Source organism: Corvus moneduloides, chromosome 2, assembly GCF_009650955.1.
Source record: "Corvus moneduloides isolate bCorMon1 chromosome 2, bCorMon1.pri, whole genome shotgun sequence".
In the NCBI taxonomy this organism is placed as follows: Eukaryota; Metazoa; Chordata; class Aves; order Passeriformes; family Corvidae; genus Corvus; species Corvus moneduloides.
In genome coordinates, this window is record NC_045477.1 from 122,533,534 (window position 1) to 122,549,164 (window position 15,631).

A 15,631-nucleotide genomic window follows, 5' to 3' on the forward strand; every position below is an offset into this window, starting at 1 on the left:
AACAACCTTACCAGCAATCCCAAGTCAGCTGTCACCATTTGCAATTCCCTACAAAATTATTGCAAATTAAATGATACTCATGAAGTTTTCACTTAGCATTCAGAGGTGCTTGTGAGCTCAGGGACAGCTCCTGCTTCTTGACTTCATTAATCCTCAGCACCCTCCCCTCAGGTGTGCTGGAAAGGGTTTCACAGGTGGGGAAGGTGAGGTATGGGAAGGGAAATGGCTGACACAGGTTGTGACAGCTCATGGGGTTGTACAATAAAATAAGGAATTCATAGGGAGTTCTGAATGCCAGAACTGCACATAAATCATTTTCCACTTGTCCACTGATATATATTCATGTGTATATGCACCTCTGCTCTGGAGCCAGGCTGGCAGAGCTGGGAATGTCCTGCCTAGAGGAGAGAAGGCTCCAGGGAGAGCTCAGAGCCCCTTTCCAGGGCCTAAAGGGGCTCCAGGAGAGCTGGAGAGGGACTGGGGACAAGGCATGGAGGGCCAGGAGCCAGGGAATGGCTTCCCAGTGCCAGAGGGCAGGGCTGGATGGGAGATTGGGCAGGAATTGTTCCCTGGGAGGGTGGGCAGGCCCTGGCACAGGGTGCCCAGAGCAGCTGGGGCTGCCCCTGGATCCCTGGCAGTGCCCAAGGCCAGGCTGGACATTGGGGCTGGGAGCAGCCTGGGACAGTGGGAGGTGTCCCTGCCATGGCAGGGGTGGGATGGGATGGGCTTTAATGTCCTTTCCAACCCAAACCATTCTGGGATTCCCTGATTCTGTAGAAATTGGGATAGAGCCATTTTAAAAGAGAACATGACAAGAAAGAAATTTCCTGTCCTTGGAATTCCTTTACAGTGTTTTGTCCAGAAGCATTTTTGTGCTGCAGCAAGTCATCTTCACCTGGTTGGAGCTGGGGCAGTGGGAGATTTTTGTGACAGATTTTGCCTCTTAATACCCCAGTAGTTTTAGTCCACTGATAACGATTTCCACTCTTGGTTTGTATTCCCAATTCTCTTCAGATGCTCTTACCTGGAAGATCCCTGAAATCTTTTGCTGGCTCCACAAGGAAGGGAACCTCTCTGAGGAGGAGATGGCTCGCACCTTCAACTGTGGGGTTGGAGCAGTGCTGGTGGTTCAGAAGGAGATGGCCCAGCAGGTCCTCAGGGACATCCAGGGACAGGAGACTGCCTGGCTCATTGGCAAAGTGGTGTCCCTACAGAAAGGTGATTGCAGCTTGATTTTCCTTGGGGGGGAAAAAATCAGGAAGAAAAAGCAGAGGAAAATATCTCTTCACTGGCACCTCCCTGACTTTTTTGTGGGAGTGTTGAACTGACAGTTCATTCATCTCTTCCATGGGTGCTTTTCTCCTCTCTCACTTTCTCCCTTTATTGACACTTTGTTTTGTTGTTTTTTGGGTTTTTCCTTGTTCCTGCTCAGGCTCTGGCAACGTTAAAGTCCTCAATCTCCATCGGGCCCTGCAGGCAAACAGGTCCCTGTGTGTGCACAGCCATATCCAGGGCAAGATCCAGACAGGCAAAGTGAAGGTGGCTGTTCTCATCTCTGGAACAGGTGAGAGTTCTGTTCTTTGCTGCAGTGGAAACCAGAGTGTGGAGAAGGGAACTTCAGCTTGGATTTAAAATCCCTGCAGTTCTCCATGGACTCTGATAGGCTTCTGACAGACAGGAGAGATTTTGTCCCTGGGTTGATGTCAGTCACAAACCTCTCTTAACCTCTGCTGCAATCTGTGAATTGCATCTGTGTTCAGTTTATCTCCAGAGCTCTGCACGTGTCCAGATTCAGGCTCCCACTCTGGTGCCCTGTAGGAACAGCAGCATCCTATCACGGATAGATCAGAATTTCTTCTTGCCACGTAGGCACTCTGACTATTTCCAGTATTCCCAATTACTAAGACCATCATTCCAGTGCTCTAAATTACAGTGCCAAGTGCAGCTGCCAGGAAAGGCCTTCAGCTGTCTGAATCAGCTCCCAGCAAGATCAATTAAAAGAGGATTAATGTTACATCAGAGCTGTTTGGTTTGGTCTCCCCTACACTGCTGCTTATTTAAAGCCTCTTCCAGCTGTTCCCTGTATTTATTCTCGGTATCCATGAGTTATTTTCTCTCCCCCAGGCACAAACCTGGAAGCCCTCATCAACAGCACGAAGAAAGATACCAGCTTTGCACAGATAGTTCTGGTTATCTCCAACAAAGCTGGTGTGGAGGGGTTGAGGAAAGCTGAGAGAGCTGGGATTCCTACAAGGGTGCGCATTTTGTTTTTGTAATTAGCCACCATTAGCTGTGACTGCAGCAGGAAGGTGCTGATGAGTTTTGTTGGGTAAGAGATGGGCTGAGAGGGAGCCTTGGCTTTTCTGTTTCGATCTGTTGTAAACTTGTGCCCGGGGCAAAATACCTGACAGCAAAATCCTTCCTTTTCTGCTTCTTTGCCAGCAATCCTGATGCTTTGGGAACTGTTGTTACGTTAAACCAGCACAAAACTTTCACAGTTACAGCTTAAACTGTGTCAGTTATTTGACTGCAGTGCATTGACACTGAAGTAACAACCCCTTTTATCTGAATTTAATTTCAAAGTGACCTGGTGGTTCATTTGAATGGAATAGAGGGGTCACAGTCAGTGGGACCTTCCACTGACTCCCTGGATATTGACTCAGGCTCTCCAGGAATCATTCCAAGTGCTCCCTGAGTTTCCATGGATCTCGTGCTGCCTTGCCCTTGTATTGCAGGTCTGAAATGATCCTGTTGTCACTTAGAAACCTTTTACAGTCACTGTTCACTGCTCAGTACAGACACGGGGAAATTGGGGCCCAAGGCTTTGCTCCTTTAGCAGTGCTGGGATCTGTCCTGGTGCTGCAGCTCCTCCTTGGGAGGACACAAAGGGCACAGGGGAAATGTGGCTGTGCTGGGAAGAGCACACAGAGAATCACAGTCTGGAATGGCTTGGCTGGGAAGGGACCTTAAAGCCCATCCAGCTCCAACTCCCAGGTTTGTATCACGGAAAAACCGGAGTGTGGGAGAGTTAAGGTGTGTGGGGGTTAAGGTGTGGAGGGAGAGGTGGAACAGGCACAGGGGCAGGGGCTGGTTCAGCCCAGGGCTGGGCTGGGCTCTGTTCCCAGTGCCTGCTGTCCCTGTCACCTGACCAGCCCTGGCTTTTCCCAAACCAGCCCCGTGACTCTGGTGGGCATTAACAGGTGCTTCTGATTAAGACTGGATGCTCTAAATTAGGTGGTGCTGCCTTCTTCCTGTTTAATTAGGGGATGTATCCTGGATGGAAAAACACATAGCTCAGACTGGGAGAGCTGGGGGTGCTCACCTGGAGAGAAGGCTCCAGGGAGAGCTCAGAGCCCCTTGCAGGGCCTAAAGGGGCTCCAGGAGAGCTGGAGAAGGACTGGGGACAAGGGCTGGAGGGCCAGGAGCCAGGGAATGGCTTCCCAGTGCCAGAGGGCAGGGCTGGATGGGAGATTGGGCAGGAATTGTTCCCTGGCAGGGTGGGCAGGCCCTGGCACAGGGTGCCCAGAGCAGCTGGGGCTGCCCCTGGATCCCTGGCAGTGCCCAAGGCCAGGCTGGACATTGGGGCTTGGAGCAGCCTGGGACAGTGGGAGGTGTCCCTGCCATGGCAGGGGTGGCACTGGATGGGCTTTAAGGTCCCTCCCAACCCAAACCAGTCTTGGATTTTTTGATTCCATGATTATGCAGTAGGGATTGGTTTAGGAGTCTGTGATCAGCCTTTTTTTCAAGGTTTTCTGGTATAATTTTTGGCATTAACTGCCAGAGGCCTTAAAATGGGTGAAATCTTTGGAAGACTTTAGGATGGCTTAAATCCCTGCCTTTGTAGGCTGTTCCTTGGTGTCCAAGTGCTGGGACCGAGAGCTGTGGGCTTATCCAGCCAAACTTATGTATCCCAGTGATCCCTCTGTGTGAGGCACAGCACAGACTCCACTCTGTCAGCTGTGCATTTGGGAGCTGCTCTTCCTGCTGGAATTCCCACCACATCCATATTCCTTGTGGTTTGGGCTGCCCCAGGTGATTGAGCACACGAGGTACCAGAGCCGCACGGAGTTCGACAGCGCCGTGGACAAAGTCCTGGAGGAGTTCTCCGTGGAGCTGATCTGCCTGGCGGGCTTCATGAGGATCCTCTCGGGCCCTTTTGTCAAGAAATGGGAAGGTGAGCACGGCTGAGGGGTGTGCATGGACACAAAGGCATTTCAGAGGTTGTCACGAGGGAAAAGAGAGATGGCACCAGATGAATTCTGGGTTTGCAGGAAATGAGATGACCTTCAAGGTCTCCTTCCAGCCCAGCCCATCCTGTGATTCTGTGAAATGAGACTCTTCCCATTTCGTAAGGAAGAGAGGGAAAGGCACCATTTCCCCCTTCCTTCTGTCCCTTGTGCAGAGGTTGAAGGAAGCCTGGGGCAAACACAGGTCTGGTAGTCTTTGATTTCTTAGAAAATATTTAAAATAAGGCTGTGAAGACTTTGGGTCTCTGCAAAGAGGAGATGCAGGGCAGGTGTTGGCTGGGGAGAGGCAAGCACCCAGCCACTGAGAATTCCTTCCCCTGAAACAGGAGCTGCTCTGCATCCTTGTGAAACCACCAGACTGGGCAGCATTTTGCAGTTTTGGGTACCAAGCCCTGGCCAGTCCCAGGCCACACATCAGGAGCTGCTTGAGCCCATGGGTGGGGTGTTCCACAGGCAGATCCAGGCTGTGCTTGCCCAGAATGTTCACACTCTGCTCATCTTTTACAGTTTTCCAGCTCCCTGAGAGGCTGGTGACACCTTCAGGGCTTCTCTGCCTCCTCCAGCTGTTACTTTTCTCTCCTTCTGTGCTTCCCAGGGAGTCCTGAACACATGGAGCAGCTGCTGTCTGCTCTGCTCTGGGACCAGGCTTACCTAAACCTGCCCAGAGCAGGCACAGCCTGGTCAGTCTGTACCTTGCAGCTTTCACTGCTCACTTGGTGACTTTTGTGTTCCCCTGGGTGTCTCTGGGGCACTTCACACCTGAACTGCTTTTCAAAGCTCTCTTTAAAATCAGTGGAGCAAAGCAGGCACTCCTGAGTGGCCTTGCTGTGGTTCTGAAGCTGTCAGGTGGAGCCAGTCAGGTGAATGGGTTTTGTTTGTCTCCATTCAGGGTCTGGAGATGTAAATGCCTGTGCTGTGGGCAGCTGTCAGGAGGAGACAGGATCCCTCACTCCAGGGGATGGGTTTGGAGCAGAGAAGCTCTGTAGAGGGTGGAAAAGAACTTTCTCTAGTGCAGAATCTTGAGCAAATACAGGATTTTAGTGCCTTCTGATTTAGGGACAGAGCACTGATCATTGCTCTGCACAGTGCAGGATTTGCTTTACCTGCATGACTGGTGTGAGAGAAAAGGACAGGAGGGTTAAACTCATTTTTTAAATGTCCAGAACTGAATTGAGCTTGAAAACCTCAGCTGGGGCTGTGGGATGTGAGCTCAGACATTGAGCTCAGCTCAGGGAGCTGGGCCAGCCACAGGACCCTGCCCTGGCCATGCCTGGGCACTGACCCTCCCCCCCCCCAAATTATCCAGGAGGAATCAATTCCTGCTGCTGCTGCTGCTTTGGTCAAAGCTGCTCCTTTTTCCTTTTCTCACAGTGACAAGGACACAGAGTATGAAGTGAGCTGTGAAACTCTTTCTTGCTTTCACAGCCCTGAAGTGTTCATTAGGAATGTTAACAAAGGACAGGTTAAAGTGTTCATTAGGAATTAACAAAGGACAGGTTAAAACAGAACCAAACAAACCCAAGCAGACAGGAAGCCACATCCCATTCTGATGGGAAATGGAGGCAGAAGAGCAGAGTGGTGTTTCCAGCCCACTGTCCCCGATACCTTTTGGGCTCAAGCAGCAGGGAGGGAGATGCTGATTCTCAAGAAGGGTTTTGTTGAGATACAAAGTGTATCTGAGGCATTGCTGGAGGTCAGGGGGGACATTTGCCTCCTGTAACTTACCTGGCTCTCCAGTGCAGGGGAGGGCAGGGGGTCCCCGAGGTGCTGCCAGGAACAGAGGAGAGTAGAATGGAAATAACAGAACTACCTAAATAAAATAATAGTAATAGAAACCCTGCAGAGGAGCAGGCTCAGGGGGGACCTTGTGGCTCTGCACAAGTCCCTGACAGGAGGGGGCAGCCGGGGGGGTCGGGCTCTGCTGCCAGGGAACAGGGACAGGAGGAGAGGGAACGGCCTCAGGCTGGGCCAGGGCAGGCTCAGGGTGGACAGCAGCAGGAATTTCCCCATGGAAAGGGAGCTCAGGCCTTGGCAGGGGCTGCCCAGGGAGGTTTGGAGTGCCCATCCCTGGAGGTGTCCCAGCAAGGGCTGGAGGTGGCACTCAGTGCTCTGGGCTGGGGACAAGGTGGGCATGGGGCACAGCTGGGCCTGGCTGGGCTGGGAGGGCTTTTCCAGCCTCAGGGATCCTGGGATTCTGTGATCTAAAAAAGACAAGGTGCTGAGGGAAGGGACAGCTCCATCAGCCAATCAGTCATTATTAATCCCTGGGGAAATGTGTTTGCCATCAATTGTAGCTGCAGTCTCTGGTGTTTCAGACACTGCAGCACTTGGGGCTGGCTGCCGGTGTCTTCAAAACTTGTGAAAAATCTTATTCACAAATGGTTTTGCTCCTCTGCTGGTTATGGGACATGAACAGCCTGGTCAGTGCAGAAAGCCAATAACCTCCCTTGTGCTTTCCCAGGGAAAATCCTGAACATCCACCCGTCCCTGCTGCCGTCCTTCAAGGGAGCGAACGCACACAAGCTGGTGCTGCAGGCCGGGGTCAGGGTCACGGGCTGCACCGTGCACTTCGTGGCTGTGAGTACCTGCTGCCCCTCCTGCAGCTCTGTGACCCTCCAGGGTTAACATTCCCACCCCCCTGGCTCTCTGCAATGCTTCCCTTTGAACATTTTCACCTCAGAGTCTGCTGGGGATGCCCTTGAACCCTCGTGTTTGATCACCTGCCCTCCTTTGTGCACTCAGAACCTTGTCTCTAGAAATGATAGAGATTTTATTGTGACAATGCAGTGCTTTAGCTTGCTGACTCTGGAGAAGGAATGGAAATGAATCATCTGTCCAGGAGTTTAAGCTTTCCCTAAGGGAACTTCTTCCCACTGCTGCCTTCCACCAATTGGAGTGGGGGAATAGTTCAAGTAAGGCCTTGGCTAAGCCAAAGTCTTTATCAAATACAGCCCCAGCTTCCTGGAGTTTACCCTACAACCTGCCTTGTTTCTGGCTTTTAAGAAAAAGGAAAAATAGAAACAAACAAACAAAACAACAACAACAAAAAAAACCCACTGGAAATGGCACAAGATTTGTTAAGGAGTGATCCAGTGTTTGTGGGAACAGAGAAAAACCTGACAATTTATGTTGGTCAGACCCTGAGCAGAGAAAGGGCACAGAGCTCTCAGCTTTAGAGCCACATTTTTATCAGGCCAGGGATCATTGGTTCCCTTTTGGTCACTTCTCAGGGTTCAAAGGTCTCCTCTCCTCTGGCTCCCCTCTCCCTCTGCTGCTGGAATCTGTCTTCAGGATTTTTGCTTTCTCTTGGAAAAAGAGAGTGGAATTATTTTTCCAGATAGAAGGGAAAACTTAATTCTTCTTTCTACGCCATGACTTGGGGTTTCTCTGCGGCAGCTCCTGAGAAACAACCCCTGCCCAGCAGGGATCTGCCCCAGCAAGGTGCCAGGGAAGATCTGCTGGATCCCTGGCCCGGCTCTGTGCCAGGCCTGGGCTCACTCCCGCTCTGGACTGAATGTCCTCGTGCTGCCCAGCCCAGTCCCTCCTGCCCCTGGCTAACGGGGTTTTTGGAGCAGGATTGCTGCTCCCTGGTGTTCTGCCTCCCTCCTCTTTTCCTCTGCACCCTTCCCAGGCCAAGGTCAGTCCCAGCAGCTGCTCTGCCGCCTCCCACCAGCCCAAATCCCAGTTCCCTGTAACCCCACGATCCCCGAGGCATCCCGGGGGCCCTTCCCTGCTGTGCCACCCCCACCTCTGTTTGTTGCCGTTGCAGGAGGAGGTGGATGCCGGGGCCATCATCTTCCAGGAGGCGGTGCCGGTGAAGGTGGGGGACACGGAGGCCACGCTGGCGGAGCGGGTGAAGGAGGCCGAGCACAGGGCCTTCCCCGCCGCCCTGCAGCTCGTGGCCAGCGGCGCCGTGCGCGTGGGCGAGGCGGGCAAGATCTACTGGAAATAGGGCCCAGTGGCCAGGGCCGGCCTGCACGGGGCAGCCAGGCCGGGCACAGGCCGGGCACAGGCCGGGCACAGGCTGCTCCCTCCACCTGCCTTGTCCTGCTCTCGCTCACAGGGTTAAAGATTCAAATCCCGGCAAAGCCACCAGTGGGAATTGTGGGGCCGTTCCCAGAGGGTGCAGCACTGGCTCCTGTAAGTGCTTCCTAATTTGAATCACTTCCTTGGCCAACATTTCGGTTCTCCATCGCTTCCCCGACAACACAAATCCAGCCAGGTGCTGCCAGAGAACCTGAGCAGCCCCGGGATGGACTCGAGGCCATCAGGGCTGTTCCCTGTCAGAGCCTCAGCCTGGAATGGGGACCCTCCTTGTGCTGGGCAGTGTTGCTGAGGGAAACTACAATGGAAGAGACAGACAAAGGCAGAATCCTCCACTCTGAAAACCTCATCAAACCAGGACAAACTGGCCTCCCACAACACCAATTATTGGATTTTTTTTCCATTTGCTTCCTGGTTTGATGGTGGTACATCTTGTCTGGCCCAGACCCCTCACACACCCTGGCATTTCCAACCCTGAAACCTGCTGTTCATCAGATGCCGGCAGGATTCAGTGCCTGCTGCCCCTTTTTCCCTCAGCATTCCCATGAATTCCCCTCAGATTTGGGTTTTTATTTTTTTACGTGAGCAGAAAGACCTGACACAAAACACGTCCTTGGCTTGTGAAGCATTCCTCAGGAATTCTGAAGTGCCTTTATTCTTGGAACAGTGTTTTCACCTGGAATAACACTGAGGGACACCCAGGAATTATGAACATTTGGAAAACAATTGGGGTTTTTGTGCAGCTCAACACTTGTGGTTTTCTTTTAATATTTTGGTGTAGTTATGAAACCTTTGACTGTTCTTACTAAAAGGATCAGGTTTCCCACACAGGAAGCAGATGAGGTGGTTTAGAGGTCCCCTTTAACACAGAGAAAGCTGATTTTATTCTGGGCTCTGATGTTCTGATGGTACTCCCATGTTGGCATAACCTCCTTTGGGATTTGAAATAAAGCCTAATAAAGTTTAAAAAAAATTCAATCTACAGCTATTTTCTTGGAATTGCTTTCCCAGGGCTCTGGGGGGAGGAGGAAAGGGGCTGTACACAGTGTGGGGCAGGGGGGAGGTCACACAGCTCCAGCCAGGGAAGGCAGAGGAAATAAAGACTTGGAGGGGTGAAATCAGTGCCTGTGCAGGGACTCAATATCACATTATTGATCAGAGCAGTTGGATCACTGCCAGAGAGGCCAACAGAGGGAGATCTGTCCCAAACCCAACATCCCACTCCATCAGAGGTACTTTGGTCCAGACTCTGATATTTTGTCATGTGAGGCTGATGTGAAATGGGATTTCACAGAGTCACACGAGTTTGGGTTGGGAGGGACCTTAAAGCCCATCCAGTGCCAGCCCTGCCATGGCAGGGACACCTCCCACTGTCCCAGGCTGCTCCCAGCCCCAATGTCCAGCCTGGCCTTGGGCACTGCCAGGGATCCAGGGGCAGCCCCAGCTGCTCTGGGCACCCTGTGCCAGGGCCTGCCCACCCTGCCAGGGAACAATTCCTGCCCAATCTCCCATCCAGCCCTGCCCTCTGGCACTGGGAAGCCATTCCCTGGCTCCTGGCCCTCCAGCCCTTGTCCCCAGTCCCTCTCCAGCTCTCCTGGAGCCCCTTTAGGCCCTGCAAGGGGCTCTGAGCTCTCCCTGGAGCCTTCTCCTCCCCAGGTGAGCACTCCTAGCTCTGCCAGCCTGGCTCCAGAGCAGAGGGGCTCCAGCTCTGGAGCAGCTCCGGGGGCTCTCTGGACTCTCTCCAGCAGCTCCAGGACTTTGTTGTCCCACTCTTGCAGCAGCAGGTCCTGGTTGGGGTTGCTCTGGGAAGCTCCCAGTGCTCTGCCACAGAAATGGATCCCTTGGGAGAATGAATTCCCCTCGGAAGCACCAGACCAGTTTTACAGCTCGAGCCCCCTCCTTGTAACACATTTTCTCCTTTCCAGGTTCAAAACCAGAACAAAGCAATTCCAAATCTGAAAAGCCAGCCTGGCTCCCACCATGATTTTTCCAAAGGGCTGTAACAAAAGCTGTGAGCTCAGGGAAAAGGACGGGAAGGGAAACTTGGGATACTGAGACATCAAAGAGAAGCACAGGGAGGAGGAGGGAGGAGGAGGAAGGAGGGAGGAAGGAGGGAAGATGAGCAGCGCCGCAGCCCCTCAAGGACCTGCCCACAGCCCCCCGTGTTCCAGAGGCTCCGGAGCCGCGGCCGAGGACGAGCCGTGTCCCTGCTCCTCTTGAGGGCTCAGCCTTTGGCTCTCCCGCCTCCAGCAGGTTGCCCCACGGGCTCCGAGCCGCACGGCGCCGCTGGCCACGAGCTGCAGGCCCAGGGGGAAGGCCCTGAGCTCGGCCTCCCGCAGCCGCTCCGCCAGCGCGGCCTCCGTGTCCCCCGGCCGCGGCGGCACCGGCTCCCGGTGGATCACGGCCCTGGCGCCCGGCTCCTCCTGCGGGGGGACCGAGGGGCTCAGGGGAACGGCTCGGGACGGCTCTGGGCGCTGTGGGTGGAGCACGGGGCCGGGGGAGGGCAGGGGGCTCGAGGGACAGCCAGAGAGGGGACGCCTCCATGAGGGACAGCTCCACGAGCTCAGGGGCACCGCGGGAGGAGAGCGGGGCTGGCACATTCTGGGAGGAGGGAAATGGGAATAAACCGCCCCAAAATGCAAGGGAAGAAGGCGGGACCTCAAGCAAGCCCAAATGCAACCCCAAGTCTTCCTGGGTTTTACTGGTAACAATACCAAGATTCCCATTCATTCCTGTTACCTGTGCCTGTTTCTGCCCTCAGAAAGAAAGAAAAAAAGCAAATTCCTAACTTCCAAATTTTCCTAACTTCCCAGTTCTGAGGCCACTCACCAGGACGAAATGCACAGTGCAGCCTGAGACTTTGAATCCACTTTCCAGGGGCTCCTGATGGGCATTTCCATCCTTGATGCGTGGGAAAAGTGATGGAGAAGCATTCAAAATTTTCCCTGGGCATCAGTGTGAGAGGAGAAAAAGAAATTGATAATCTGAACTGAATTTCCTTAAAAATAAAATGAGATTAGATCATCACTCGAAGCCCTGAGCAGCGCTGCTCTGATGTGAGGGAATTCTGCTCTTCCAGGAGCACAGGTGCAGCAGCATTCCCAAAGGAGCCTGTCACTCCTGAGCAAGGCCTCAGGAGCTGGCACTCACTCACTGCTCACCCCTCGCTCACTTGGGGCACACATGGAGCTGTGTCAGGGTGTGCAGGGCACCACAGGAGGGAGGGGAATGGAGGAATCCACCTCTCTCCCATTTTTCTCTGAGTGGGAACAGCAGGAGGTGAGTTCAGCAGGATTCCCCAGCACAGCTCCCTGGCAAAGGATGGGATCAAACTCCGTCCCTGGGGAAGGCACAGACCCACCCCACAACCCCATTTTGCCCCTCTCTCACTGCTGAGGCAGCAGAAGGGGCTCCTCTGGCAATCCTCAGGCAGAATCCCAACACAGTCCCACTGCAGAGGAAATGGGAGCACAGGGCAGCAGTGCCAGCAGGGCTGAGGGATTCAACCAAAGGACAAAGAGCTCTGACAGTGGAATCCTGGGGAGACCAACCACCCCTGGTTCGGTTTCTCTTTTACATTTCATTCCTTACCTTTCCATTTTCGGAGAAAAGGGCTAGACAAAACCCTCATGAATCCTGACAGACAAATCAGCTCCACAGAGAATTCCTCCAGGACTCGGTCAATGGTGCTGTCGAATTCCGAGCGGCTCCCGTACAGTTTGTGATCAATCACCTGGAACAGTGAAACAAAAGCCACCTCAAGGAAACAACTCAGTGGGATTGAGAGCAGCTGCTTGGGCAACAAAGAGAAACAAACTGGATTCAATCCAGGCCACTCTGTGATTTGAAAGGAGGGTGCAGTCAGGTGGGGCTGGTGTTTTCTGCCATGTCCCAAGTGAAAGGGCGAGAGGAAATGGCTCTAAATTGCACAAGGGGAGGTTCAGATTGGAGATTAGAAATCATTTTTCCCTTTTAAGAGTGGTCAGGCATTGGAATGAGTTGCCCGGGGAGGTGGTGGAGTCAACTGGCCAGACCCTCTGGGTGAGAGGAGGAGGAGCTCCTTTATTTCTACCCCACCTCTCATTCTCAGCCCGCAGGTGAGTGCTGATTCCTGACTCTCCTGGGGGCCTTCAAACAAGGGGCTCACAAAGTCTCTGTGAAAGTGTGACTGAAGTTTCAGATCACTTTTTTTTTTAACAATGAGTCAGAAAAATGTCACATGAATCCAGCTCAGGGGCTGAAGAAGCTGCTGAACCCTTCCCATGCAGGGACAGCCTCTAGCAGGGTTTATTCCCATCTGTGCACAGCTGTAAAAACAGCTGCTCAAACCCACTCGATGGCAGAAGGGGGAGTTCCTGCATTTGCCATCCCAAGTCATAGAGTGTTCTCAGACAGTGCTGATGGTCCTTGCCAGGGGATTTTATGGAACAAACCAGGACAAATTCCTCTCCCAAGGAGCTGCTCTGTGGCCCACTGGCAGAAGAAAAGACTTGTGTGATGTCACTGAAAGGGACTGGGCACAATGTGAGACACAGGTTTTCATCCTGGAGAAGAGAAGGCTTTGGGAGACCTGAGAGCCCCTTGCAGGGCCTAAAGGGGCTCCAGGAGAGCTGCAGAGGGACTGGGGCCAAGGGCTGGCATGGAGGGCCAGGAGCCAGGGAATGGCTTCCCAGTGCCAGAGGGCAGGGCTGGATGGGAGATTGGGCAGGAATTGTTCCCTGGGAGGGTGGGCAGGCCCTGGCACAGGGTGCCCAGAGCAGCTGGGGCTGCCCCTGGATCCCTGGCAGTGCCCAAGGCCAGGCTGGACATTGGGGCTTGGAGCAGCCTGGGACAGTGGGAGGTGTCCCTGCCATGGCAGGGGTGGCACTGGGTGGGCTTCAAGGTCCCTCCCGACCCAATCCCTTCTGGGATTCTGTGATTCTAAGGAGGGGTAAATCCAGGAGACAACACATTTCTGTGCTTTGCAGAACCTGAAGTTTGACTGATTTCAGCCAAAGCTTGAGGCTCGTGGGCTGCAGTCTCAGACCCAAACCATCCATTTAAATCCCTTCCCTGGGATGTAGCACTCACTGCTGAGCTGGGAAAGGCTCCCAGAGCCCAGTGGGGACTCCCAGCTCTGCCTCTCCTTCCAACTCTGTGCTCCATCCACAGGGAAAGCTTCACACTGAAATGAAACCTCAGTGCTCAGCAAGCATTTCCTGACCATCCACGGGCTCAGCAGCAGGGAATAAAAAGGAGAAGGGAATGTGTCCTTACCCTGGTGGGAATTCCAGCCCGGGCTGCACTCCGTAGCTCCTCCACTCCAGATTTGTTGGAGATGACCAGGACCAGCTGGGCACAGCTGCCCGGCTCCCTGGCAGAGCTGATGAGCGCAGGCAGGGTCGTGCCTCCAGCAGGGAGAGAGCAAAGGTTGGGGGACAGATGAGCACCCACGGCCCTGGGAGGGGCTCTCAGCTGCTGCTCTAACAAGGATCTGCTGGTCCACAATCAGGACTGAGGGGTGGGGACACTGATAAAGCTCAGGTTTTAAGCAATGCAACACAACCCCTTGACTTGCAGTCAGAGTGACACCCCGGACTTTGAAGGTCCAGGGACTCTACTGAAAGAAAGGCCAGGTGGACACACCTGAATCCAGCCTCTCCTGTGTCAGGACATTCTCTGTGCCAGGACAAGTGACAGCTCACCTGTTCCAGAGACAAGAACTGCCACTTTCACCTTTCTCTTCCTGGGCTGGGGCTGGCTCTCGGCAGTGGTGTCGTTCAGCAGCTGCTGGGGGCTGCTCAGCTGCAGGGCCTCTGCAAGATTCTCCACTTCAATGTGAGAACCTGTTCCAAACACATGAGGAAAGTGTTAGATTTTACCTTTCCTTCTAAACTGACTTCGTATAGTTCATTAATAATGTTTCAATGACAGGAAAATGCATCAGCAATGAATTTATGTCAGCAGTGATGGAGCTCCAAAGGGATTCCCTGCTGGAACACCCCAACCTGCAGGAGTTGTGCTCATCTCTTGTGTTACCCACTCACAGAATTGTTCACAGAGGCCTTCTCAAGGATTAGTCCCATCTTCTATACCTCTCATGTTGCAAGAGGACACTAAAAACGGTGCTGATAGAGCTGAGGTGACATTTTGGCTGCCCAAACTGTTGGGTTTCCAGAGGGATTTTGGTTCATGTCCTGCTGGATGTCCATCAGTGACACACCAGGATTCAGACTGACCATCATCACACATGACTGTACAAAGCTGTGGCCTACCCTCAACCTTCACATGGATCTGTGGGAGCTGGGGAGGGGCTGGACAGGAGGGGAGTTGATCTCCATGAGTGTGGTAAAATATCCACTGATGTTTGGGACAGTCAGCACAGGAATATCCTGAAGCCTCAGGGAGGGGGAAGAGGTTATCCAGGTGCTGCCACCCTGAAACAAGAACTCACTGCTCATTTATTTAGTCCTGAAATGTTGATGTGGAGGTGTCCAGTAGCCTCCAGCCTAGTGAAACAACAGGGAAATGGTGTGAACTGCACAACAGGAACAGGGAGTCTGTTCAGTCCCACGAGGACACCTGCTCACCTGTGTAACAAGGGGCAACCACCTTCCCAATCAGCCAGGCCTCCTGCTGCCTCTGGATGTCCTGGAGAACGTGCTGGGCCAGGTCCTTCTGCACAACCAAGACGGCCCCGATCCCACAAGGAAAGGTCTGAGCCATCTCCTCTGCAGAGAGGTTCCCCTCCTTGTAGAGCCAGCAAAAGATTTCAGGGATCTTCCAGCTGAGAGCATCTGGAAAAGTTTGAAATTTGTGTGTGGGCAGCACAAATGTTTGTTATTACTTTTTATTTATTATCTGCAGTGACAGTGGTGTGTTACAAGAGCTGATAGAACCCAGTTCTTGCTGTTACAAAATCCCAGAGTCCCTGAGGCTGGAAAAGCCCTCCCAGCCCAGCCAGGCCCAGCTGTGCCCCATGCTCACCTTGTCCCCAGCCCAGAGCACTGAGTGCCACCTCCAGCCCTTCCTGGGACACCTCCAGGGATGGGCACTCCAAACCTCCCTGGGCAGCTCTTTCCAAGGCCTGAGCTCCCTTTCCATGAAGAAATTGCTCCTGGTGTCCAACCTGAATGGTTTGGGTTGGAAGGGACCTTAAAGCCCATCTCAATCCACTCTCTGCCATGGGCAGGGACACCTTCCACTATCCCAGGTTACTCCAAACCCTGTCCAACCTGGCCTTGGAAATTTCCTTCTTTCCTTTCTAATTTCATTCTAGAGAAATACAGCCCAACACACACACACACCCCTTCCTTCCCCCCTTCTCCCCTTCCCATCCCCACTCTATTTTTAGACTCACA

At 53.3% G+C, this 15,631-nt stretch overlaps 2 protein-coding genes across 6 annotated transcripts in view; one reads left to right on the forward strand and one right to left on the reverse strand.

Annotated features, from left to right (window-relative positions):
* The window catches only part of GART (phosphoribosylglycinamide formyltransferase, phosphoribosylglycinamide synthetase, phosphoribosylaminoimidazole synthetase), a 35,515-nt gene extending 26,242 nt beyond the window's left edge, over window positions 1-9,273 (forward strand). For all 3 annotated transcript variants that reach the window (XM_032101232.1, XM_032101233.1, XM_032101231.1), the window contains 6 exons: window positions 1,015-1,218; window positions 1,433-1,564; window positions 2,125-2,255; window positions 4,033-4,174; window positions 6,709-6,824; window positions 8,017-9,273. In XM_032101232.1, coding sequence (XP_031957123.1) covers window positions 1,015-1,218; window positions 1,433-1,564; window positions 2,125-2,255; window positions 4,033-4,174; window positions 6,709-6,824; window positions 8,017-8,199 — 908 coding nt within the window. In that variant the 3' untranslated portion in view covers window positions 8,200-9,273. The remainder of the gene's footprint in view (window positions 1-1,014; window positions 1,219-1,432; window positions 1,565-2,124; window positions 2,256-4,032; window positions 4,175-6,708; window positions 6,825-8,016) is intronic.
* Window positions 1,559-15,631, reverse strand: part of LOC116440419 (trifunctional purine biosynthetic protein adenosine-3-like) — a 32,267-nt gene continuing 18,194 nt past the window's right edge. For 2 of the 3 annotated variants that reach the window (XM_032101228.1, XM_032101229.1), the window contains 6 exons: window positions 14,861-15,067; window positions 13,976-14,116; window positions 13,548-13,678; window positions 11,883-12,024; window positions 11,121-11,236; window positions 10,021-10,714 (listed from right to left, as the gene is read on the reverse strand). In XM_032101228.1, coding sequence (XP_031957119.1) covers window positions 10,430-10,714; window positions 11,121-11,236; window positions 11,883-12,024; window positions 13,548-13,678; window positions 13,976-14,116; window positions 14,861-15,067 — 1,022 coding nt within the window. In that variant the 3' untranslated portion in view covers window positions 10,021-10,429. Of the gene's footprint in view, window positions 1,813-10,020; window positions 10,715-11,120; window positions 11,237-11,882; window positions 12,025-13,547; window positions 13,679-13,975; window positions 14,117-14,860; window positions 15,068-15,631 lie in introns of those variants that run through there. The other variant, XM_032101230.1, reaches the window with a different exon arrangement.